The sequence below is a fragment of the Miniopterus schreibersii genome (assembly GCF_964146895.1).
Source record: "Miniopterus schreibersii genome assembly, chromosome: 1".
Lineage (NCBI taxonomy): Eukaryota > Metazoa > Chordata > Mammalia > Chiroptera > Miniopteridae > Miniopterus > Miniopterus schreibersii.
Genome location: NC_138101.1, coordinates 183,151,404 through 183,161,119, shown reverse-complemented (window position 1 = coordinate 183,161,119; position 9,716 = coordinate 183,151,404). Strand labels below are relative to the sequence as shown.

At 51.5% G+C, this 9,716-nt stretch overlaps 1 protein-coding gene across 3 annotated transcripts in view; it reads right to left on the bottom strand.

Annotated features, from left to right (window-relative positions):
• Positions 1-7,637: 7,637 nt before the first annotated feature.
• Positions 7,638-9,716, bottom strand: part of IFT43 (intraflagellar transport 43) — a 75,186-nt gene continuing 73,107 nt past the window's right edge. Inside the window, exons 6-9 of one of the 3 annotated variants that reach the window (XM_081133229.1) lie at positions 8,962-9,034; positions 8,625-8,700; positions 8,111-8,173; positions 7,638-7,948 (exon numbers count right to left, since the gene is read on the bottom strand). In XM_081133229.1, coding sequence (XP_080989355.1) covers positions 7,868-7,948; positions 8,111-8,173; positions 8,625-8,700; positions 8,962-9,034 — 293 coding nt within the window. In that variant the 3' untranslated portion in view covers positions 7,638-7,867. The remainder of the gene's footprint in view (positions 7,949-8,110; positions 8,174-8,624; positions 8,701-8,961; positions 9,035-9,716) is intronic. The other 2 variants (XM_081133230.1, XM_081133231.1) reach the window with 2 other exon arrangements.

The following is a 9,716-nucleotide window of genomic DNA, read 5'->3' as shown; positions in this document are numbered from 1 at the left end:
CTAACTGTACTCTTTTTAAGGTTCTGTTTTCAAGGGGAGCTGAGCAGTGCACTCCCAGGGATGTCCCTCCTCCTGATCCCAGCATGGACACCAGCTGGCCAATGGATGGGGGTGCTCTTCTCCTCCTGAGACCTGAAAGCAAGGCATGTTCCCTGCAGTCTCAGCGACCCCATCTTCACATCTCCTCAGCAGTGTGACCCAGGCACTGGCGGCTGCTGTAGAAAGACAGATCTCCTACCTTTCTATGAATGCTGAGCTGGACACTCTTTCCAAACAGGCTCCTTCAGGTCCAGGACAGAGTTTAAACAGTGCCAGGGAGGGCAAGTGGCTAAGCGTTACTAGCCCTGGAGCTCTTGGCTAAAGCTCTTGTGTGATCCAGGCTGGACACAGGGCTATGCTTCCTGGTCAGGGGAGGGTAACCCATGGTACGTAACCTGGGTCTTCGTCAGAGCCAACATGATTCTAGGTTATACATCACATGGCGGGGCTTGGTTCCTGACAAAGGACACTGGCCTGCAAGTAAGCACTCAAGTGCCAGTCTCAGGAAGATGACCTTGGTAAGCACCCTTGGGGAACAGAATCCTCACTGGCAAAATGAGGATGCTGGGCTGGGGTCTCAAAGTCAGTGTTTGCAGTGGCCAAGCAGAAGTGTCAGTGTGGTGGGGGGGTGGTTGCTGAACTGCCCCTACTTAAAGGGGCTGTTGCTTCTTAGCTCAAGTTGATCACTGCCATAGGGGTGTAGCCCCAAATTGGACAGATCACCCAATTCTCTAAGAGAAGCTGGAAATCTGGGTTTAATGCGAAATCTTTCTATTTTCAGTGCTGGTAATTAACTAAACAATTCAAAATAGCGTGTTGGCCAAATAGTCCTGTAGGTCAAAGCCAGTCTGTAGGCCTCTAGTTCATGACCTTGAGTTAGATGCCTACGTAGGTCCTGTGAGTGCCTAATGCCCATGACTCATCATCAGAGGCAAGTGACCACTGCTTGTCCACTCAGTGTGGTCAGAACTAATCTCCACTGAGTGCTTACTCTGTGTCAGGCACTTGGCATGTAGTAGGTCATCTAATCATCACAATAGCCTTAGGAGACAGAAATTACTTTCCCCCTCACTCTGTAGATGAGAATATGGAAGCATAGGAGTCTGGGGACCTGTCCAGAGCTGTGCACGTAGGATGTGGAAGAGCAGAGACATAGACCTGGCATAGTCTGCATTATTAGCCAGTGTGCCCTCCTGCCTTGTTTCCTCTCTCAGTCCATCACTGACTCTCAAGAAACACTGCACCAAGCAGCCCAAATAGCATCCAGGGGGATTCTGGGACCAGTACTTAAGGAGGGCCACCTAAGATCCCTGTGTATTCTTTCCACCCGGGGCTGCAGCTCCAATGCCTCCTCTCGGTGCAGGCCCTGCGTCAACCTCCAGTCTGCTGGCAGGATGGGTGGCTGGAGGGTGGAATCTGCTCGGGAAGAAATACGGCTTATAGGACTCTTTCTGGTCTTCTCCCAATCCCTTCACAGCCAGGTGTTTTCCTGCAGAGAGTGCAAAGAGGGGCCCCCTCCTGCTCCCCAAGGCAGGGCTGTTTGCTGCAGCTGTGGCAGATGTTTCTGGGCGCGCTGGCCAGCCATCGTTCTGTGGGAGCCAAGAGCCCCTGCAGCCTGGGAATTCTGGGCTAATGCTCAGCCCTGGCATGGTCCCCTCTCTCTCGCTGACCCCTCTGGTCCAGGTCACCACGACAGATGCTGGGAACATATGCCCGGAATTAATTCACCCCGTCACAGCCACAAGAGGGACAGCCGCTTCCTCCGTCTGCTCCCCACTCCCTTTCTGATTTCAACCTCGCCAAAAGAAAAATCCAATTGTTTCCCCTCCCTTGCTCCAAACTCCCCGCCACTGGGCGTTCTCTCCATTATTGTGAGCCCACTGCCAAAGGTATTTGACTCCTGGACACTCCCCTGCCCGCATCCCAAATAGGATCAAAGGGCCGAGGAGGAGCCCAGAGTCACTCTTCCCAGCTTTTTGTCTTCAGATTATGTGCCAACTTTGCTGGAACTGATGACTGTTTTTTTCCTTTTCTTAAGGGAAGTTTGCCTCTCTCTTTTAGGAGCCAGAACCACTCCACCCTCCCAGTCTTGCTTGACATCTACTCAGAGCACTCCTGCTGCAATTCATTTTCTGGACAGCAATCAGCAGCTGGGCTTTGGGAGCACGCGGGTGTAGTTATTATTTCTCACCCTCATTCCTTCCTCCAAGGAGGAGCTGGCCAACTTTTTCTGTAAAGGATCGGATAGTAAATATTCTATGCTTTGCAGGCCATAAGCCTCTGTCACAACTAAGCTCTGCTATTGTAGCGCAAAAGCAACCATCAGCAACAGGCCAAGGCAGGGTGTGGCTCTGTTCCAGTAACATTGTACTAGGACCGGTGGGGGCTGGATCTGGCCCACGGGCTGCAGTTGGCCGACCCCTGCCCTGAGCAGACCAACTCCACCTCCGTATTTCTGGTGGACACATGAAGCTCCCTCCCTCTCCCCTTCATCTGTACTTTGCAGGGGATCCTTTGGGCTCCTCCACTCACCTGGAAAGACACTTTGGTTTTCCAAACCAATGCTTTGAAAATATAGATGAAGCTTGTCTGTTTCTCTACCAGACTGTGAGCTCCTTGGGGGTAGCGCCACGTCTTATTCTACTTGAACCCCTGGAATATGCATGGGGCTTGACAGAAACAAACACGCCCATTTTATCCTGAGGAAGCTCGCAGGCTGGTGGGGAAAACAGGTGAGCTCTGTGTTCTCTAAACAGGGATAAGCTCAGTGACAGGAGGGGGGGGGGGGCAGGAGAATGAGCCTCGTATAAATTTAACAGCAACTGTGGAAAAACTTGTGGAAAGGAGACAAGAAAAAAATAAGAACTTAATTCTGATACCCTAAAACACTAAAAACCAAACAAACAGAACTGATACCCTGGAAACAGTTTCTTAAAAGTTAAACATAAACGTACTATATGATCCAGCAATTTCACTCCTGGGAATCTACCTAAGAGAAATGAAAATATATGTCCGCACCACGGCATGTACATAAATGTCCACAGGGGCATTATTCATGATAGCCCCGAACTGGAAACTCGCATGTCTCTCAATGGATGAACAGTTAAATAAAATGCGCTGTAGATCCATACAATGGCATACCTTCAGCAATCAAAAGAGCAAACTACTGATACGTGCTATGACATGGATGGGCCTTGAAAACACGCTACTTGAAAGTAGCCAGACTCAAAAGATCACATATTATATGAGTTCATTCATATGTACAAACGTAGAGAGTCAGTGGATCAGTGGTTGCCTAGGGCTGGGAGTAGGCGCGGAATTAACTGTAAATGAACTTTGCAGGGTGATGAAATGTTCACATACAGGATTATGGTGATGGTTGCATAACTCCATAAATTTACTCAAACCACTGAATTGTATACTTCAGTGGGTGAATTTTAAGGCATGCATATTCTACTTCAATAAAGTTGCTGTAAAAACAAAACCAAAAAACTCTAGTGCCAAGCCATTCTATGCGTGGCTGAATGATGCATGGGGGGAAATGAAGGTGGTATCCCCTAGCAAAGCACAGGTGTTGCTGCAATAAAATATCCAATGTGACCTATCCTACGTTCACTATTCAATCACATGCAGTTCTAAAATCTAACAGCAGTCAGCTTTTACTGGGAATCACAATCCTAAGAGGACAGTACGAATTTTATCCTCATTTTACAGATGAGAAACACAGGATCAGAAAGGGAACGCAGCTCGCACAAGGACCCACAGCTAAGTGGAAGAGCAGGGACTGGAACCCAGGCCCGCCCGATTCCAGAATCTGTGTTGTTTGCCCCTGCTCCCTACCTCCTCCACCTACCCCTTCCCCACTGACTCTGGCCCCCAGCAGAAAAGCACAGCACTGCTTCGGCAAGCAGAGCAAGGGCGGTAAGCTGTCTTATCTTGCTGTAGCAAACACTACCTTTCATTTAGGTCTCCAGCACCAATGCTCCTTGGAGTGCCCCTAACCACTAACCAAGAAAGGCCTTGATGTACGTAAGCAGCACATTTTGGTGAAGGCACTAGCATCGGTTTCTGCCTGGAGCACGTTGTTCCAAAAGCCTGTGTGAATGTCCTGGGGATTAGCAAAGATGAGCCAATACTCAGGGGCAGAGATGACCTTAGGTTCAGTCACAGGCCTGCCCAGACGAACTGCTCACTTGAGCTTGTCATCAGAGCTGCAGGTTCCCAGCGAGCCTTCCACACTGGGACCGTACAATGCCGCCCTGTCTTCCCCGCACCTCAGCACACCCCGGCCTGGTGGGAGCTGGCAGCAGCCTCCTCACCTCTGGTCTGTAGGAGACAGAGCTCATTGTTTCCCTCTCTCTCAATACAGCATTAACTGTTGGCTTCCGCCAGACCAAGGCACGAAGAGGCCGTGCAGCCATTTGGATAACATTTTCCAAAGGCTGCCGGGCAAACCCAAAGAGGCCTAAGAGTGTGGGTGACTCTGAAGGGAGTAGACCCCCACACCCAAGATTTTTTCTGTGATAGGCCCAGGCCTTGAGCACAGCTAGACAGGATGTCTCCTCTCCCTTTGTCCCCTCCACCCCAGACACAGTGGCTTCCTGCTGCTACTCAAACAAGCCAGGTGCTCGTCCTCCTGCTAGTTTTTTGTTGTTTTTTTTTAAATACTCACCTAAGGATATATTGTTTATTGATTTTAGAGACAGAGGAAGGAAGAGAGGAAGGGAGAGAGGGAGAGAGGGAGGGAAGGAGAGAGGGAGAGGAGGAGAGAGGGAGAGGAGGAGAGAGGGAGAGAAGGAGAGAGAAACATCAATTGTATTGGCCGCCTCCCAAATGTGCCCTGACCGGGGACTGAACCCACAACCTAGGCATGTGTCCTGACCAGGAACTGAACTGCAACCTTCTGGAGTACAGGACAACACTCCAACCAACTGAGGCAACCGGCCAGGGCCTCCTGCCACTTTTTGGCAAGTACTGCTCTCACTCCTTAGAACACTGTTCCACAGGTACCCATCTTGTTTCTTTTACCTTCTTCAAATGTCACCTTTTCAGTGAGGCCTCCCCCGACCTCCCCCCGCCCTTTAAAATTGCAACCTCCACCCCAGCACTCCCTTCCCTCTTCTGCCTTATTTTCCCCTGTAGCATCTATTCTTATCTGACACACTATTTCCCTTATTTGTCCATCTCCCTCCCCGGGTGTATTAGGAGGGAAGGGAGTTTGCCTCATCTCGGTCTGTCTCTGCAGTGCCTAGAACAGAGCCTGGCACGTTCTGGTTACTAAGTAGCAACCAATATCTTAGGAAGGAGCAAAACAAAGAGACCACTGGAGATTTTTCCAGAGGCCAGCTGGGACTTCTCAAGCCTGCTCAGAGGTGATACAAGCAGTCTAGGAGAAACCAGTAAGGAACCAGTCAACACAATGCACGGAGACAGCTGTACCAAGACAGTCCAAGCCTCCCCCACATGCCTGCACAGAAACCCCCTGCGGGCACCTGCACGTGCCTGTGCATTCTGCCATACCTCGTGGGCCATCTTCCTGGGAGGCCCTCTGAAGTCTGGGTGGGCAGCCCTGCTGGTTGAAACATAAGGTATCGCAGACATCGAGTAAGAACGGGGTGGGTGTAGGTTCTGGAACAGCCTGTCATTCTCCAGGAACTCTGAAGAGGTGATGTCAAGTGCACTGTAAAGGATGAAGCCCAGACAGGGCGTGGCCTGGGCACAGGCAGATGACAGAATTCGCCACACATGGCCCGAACCTGGCTCTTGTCCAGGCTTAGCTCACGTAACTGAGTGCTATTCCTCTCCCAGGTCCACCGGCTTCATCCCCACCCACGTAGGGCCAGGACTCGAGCTCAGCCACGACGAGGGGCTTCACGTCCAAGCGCGACGGAAACCCTCTGCCCCATGGTCACTCCATACAAAGAATGGATGCCTGGTCAGGGGTGGAGGGGGACAGGCAGTTCCTCCCAGCGCACTGCCCATTCTGCCCGCTGTAAGCCAGATCTTTCTCCCAGGCGGAAGGCAGCAGAGGGGACAAAGCCACAGGTGCTAGAAGCACAGCGGCATCAGACAGCCTGGTTTTGAATTCCAGCTCTCCCACTAGCAGATGGACAATCTCGGGCAATCTCTTTACCTCTCTGAGCCTGTTTCCTTATCTGTAAAATGGGCTAACAACAGTATCTACTTTGCTGAGTAGTTGTGAGGATTAAGCAGATAAATCCTATTATGCAAGCCCAAGTGCCTGGTCTGTGGTAAGTGTTCAATATACTTAGATCTTGTTGCTGTTATTATAAAATGAATGGAGGGAGGGAGCAAGTCAACTCCTGGCCACGTGCTCTGCAGGCTGAAGACCTCCAAGGTTATCCCAGTCCTGAGGCAGGTGAATTTGCCGGTAATTAAGTGTTAGAAACACAGCCTTTGTCCTTTGGGCTTCAGAATGATGCAGGCTCAGGAAAAACCAGCCTGGATGGAAACTTCTCAGTGACCATGGGGATTATTCCGAAGAGGGGCTGGCTGGGCTAAAAGTATGACTCTGGAGACAGAGGAGAAGAGACCCCAAAGCCACTAAATCCCAGAGTTTATAATTAGTAGACCAGCATTCTCTGTGCCTGCTTGGGAGCCTGCTTGCGAAAGGGCACACATAGTCACACAAAAACAACCCCCCAGTGGGTTTTTGAAGTCCTGAGCCTCTTTGTTTGTCTGAATTTTAATGAAGGGCTCTCCAGGCAGGATGAGAGCAGCATTCTGCACTCCCTGGCCGGGTAGTGGGGCTTCTAGCTGCCACCCTGCAAGGGCCTGATCCAAAGTGGCACCTAGGAGAGGCGGGCAGGGAACGTCCCTGTCCTCAGGTGAGATGTCTTGGGGAGAAAGAGAGAAAAACAAAAACTAAAGATGTCTCTGTTTAGAAAAAGGCCTGGGCTCTGCTCCAGATCTGAGCACATTTTGGAAACAGGCGGTGATGCTGTGTGGGGGAGCAATGGAGACAAGCAGCTGCATATCTGAAAGGTCAGAAGGAGTCCCGGGCTCCCTAAGAGAGCATTTCTGTGCAATTCTCTGGGCTGCCAAGCTGGCCCCTGCTAGTAAGAACCAGAAACAAGGCTCTGGGAACCTGTGGCAGAAGGGGAACGTGCTTTGGGGGCCCCAGGCATGGGTTGTAGGAAGAGAGTGAAAGAGGAATGCTATCAGAAGAGCCACCAAACCCTGATGTGAGGAATGGGTCACCTTATCACACCCACGTCTGCTGTGTCCTCAGCCAAGCCACCTAAATGCAAGAAGGAGACAGTGCAGCTTCACTAATGCAGCAGAAAGTGCAGTCAGCAAGGTGTCCTGTTAGGCCCACCCTGGGCCCCAGCAGGCAGCGGCCTACAACCTCCCACATCCCTGTGCCCAGGTGCTTACAGGCAGATGCTCCTGGGAACTGCTGTGGCCTCTGTGGACTGAACAGCTTCCAGGAGGGGTGCCGTTCCTTCTCTCCCTGATCTAGCTCCCCCCACACAATTCCACAGCAGGGAGAGTTCCCATCAGATTGTTTAAAAACTGCTTCCTTCACCTCGAGGAATCTTTCCAAGAGGGCACTGCAAAGAAATGGAAGAGATAGCCACAGAAGAAAGCAATTTATTGCAACTGAATGTTCCAATGTGGTCTCCTGAAAATAAATATTTTTAATACAAAATATTCCATATAAAAAGTCTAAGCTGCTTGCAAGCTTTTTTGGTTTTAGGCTTATCCAAAGCAGAGGTTACTCAGTGCAGAGAGAATGGTCTGTTGTCCCCCAAGGGCTCACGTGTGTGCGGACTGTCCCCTGGGGTCCTCATCTCTGCAGCAGGTCTCACTCGGTGAGGAGTTCTGAGGACACCTCAGTGTACAGATGGTCCCAGTCCCAGCTGACATCGTCCTGCCAAGAGGGGTACTGCTGGGTGAGACAAAGAAAGGCCTTTCCCTGCAACCACAGCCTGCCTCCCATATCCATCAGCCAGGGAGGCGGAGGCCAGCCTGCGGAGCCAGCCTGGGGAGCCAGCTGGTTACGGGGATGACTCGGCTGAGGGGGTAAGAAGCTGCTCCTGCTACGTACCTCCCGAACTTCCTGCTCTGGCGCGAGGACTTTGGTGAGAAGCTTCAGGTCGATCTCTCCATCCTGTGAATGCAAAAAACAAAATGGCTGTGCACCTCGATGGGCCTTCAGACAGTTAGCTCTTGCAAAGTGAGGAGGATCAGGCTGTGGTTGGTAGAACTTCCTGCAGTAAAAATGTGAGTGGGCCACATGGCCACCGAGGGCACGCCACGACATCCCACAGGCTGGGCATTCTCTGCGGGAAGGTCAACAACAGGCAGGCAGGGCATGATAGCAGCACATCTCTAGGGCCAGTGTACCTACTGACCCCAAGTGGGCAGCCATGGAAGTAGGTGGGAGCCTGCGCTGGCAAGCCCTGGAATTTGCTGGGCCTAGAGATGCTGTAATACCCAAGGATGATGCCTCTGGCAAAGGGACTGTTGCCAGGCAGCCTTAGAGACCCATGGAGGAGCTGAGGAATCCCTAAGGATGTTGCCTGGAGCCCACCCCTCTATGCAGGAGCCCTTCCACTCACCAGGGTCTGAAAGGCTGCGTACTTCATGAGGTCATTGTCCAGGTCACGGTAGGTCATCACCCGGTTTACCTGGACGCTGCAGGAAAGAGAATGTGAGGAGGGACCATATGCAGGACCAGTTCCAGGAATGCTGCTGGCCACTGTCCCCAGAGCCTCCTAGGCAGCTAGGGGACCAAAGTGGGAAGAAAATGTCTAATAAAATGGGAACCCGGGAGGGAGCCCATCACCAGAAACATCTGGGTCTGCACTGGGGGGCAGACCACCGTAGATGGTATTTGGACCGTATTCATTCACATGCTCCCTGCCTCCCTCCAGCTTCCTACCTAATTTTACGCACCTGGGAGGGGCTGCCACCTGCAAAACAAAGTCTTCTTCCTGTACTTCTTCCAGATCCGGAATAACAAGAATATCTGCAACGAGAGGCAGCGGCAAAACTCTCAGCAGCACGAGGAAGGAGCTTGCCTGCCTCTTCGTTTACTTATAAACACGCCGGCTATGGGGCTGTGGGCTGGGGGTAGAATGGACATGCAGTCTCTGCCCTCCAGGGGCTCCCAGTCAGGCTGAACTAGAGATGTGCATTGGAATCAAAGGTAGAACGTCAACAATTCCCGAACCCCTGGCTTTACCCCAGAACCAGCTGGATTAGAACCTCCTTGGTGGGGCACAGGCATCTGTATTTTTCCCTGATTTCTTCAGTGGTCGTGATGTGCACTCCAGGTTAGGAGTCACTGGAGTGGGTCTCCAAGGAGAAATGTAAAGAAATGAGAAGAGAGTCCCAGACAGCACTTGGGGAAGCGCCTACATTAGAGAGGAAAGAAGGGGAATCAATGAATGAGCCTGGCATGGTCGGAGACAGAGGAACTGAGAAAGTGCAGCACCATGAGGTGAGTGTCACTATGAGCGCAACTCCTCATGACCAAGGTCCACACGTGCATTAGCTCATCGTAGGCCTTTGCAGCCGTCACAGTCTTCCTGGCCCTTAGCCTGCATCTGAAGGTCATTTTACACCTAATGACACACCTGGCTCCCAGCCATGTATCCAAGATCAGGCCTCCATTTGCCAGGTCTATTAGAAAAACAGTGCTGCTTCTA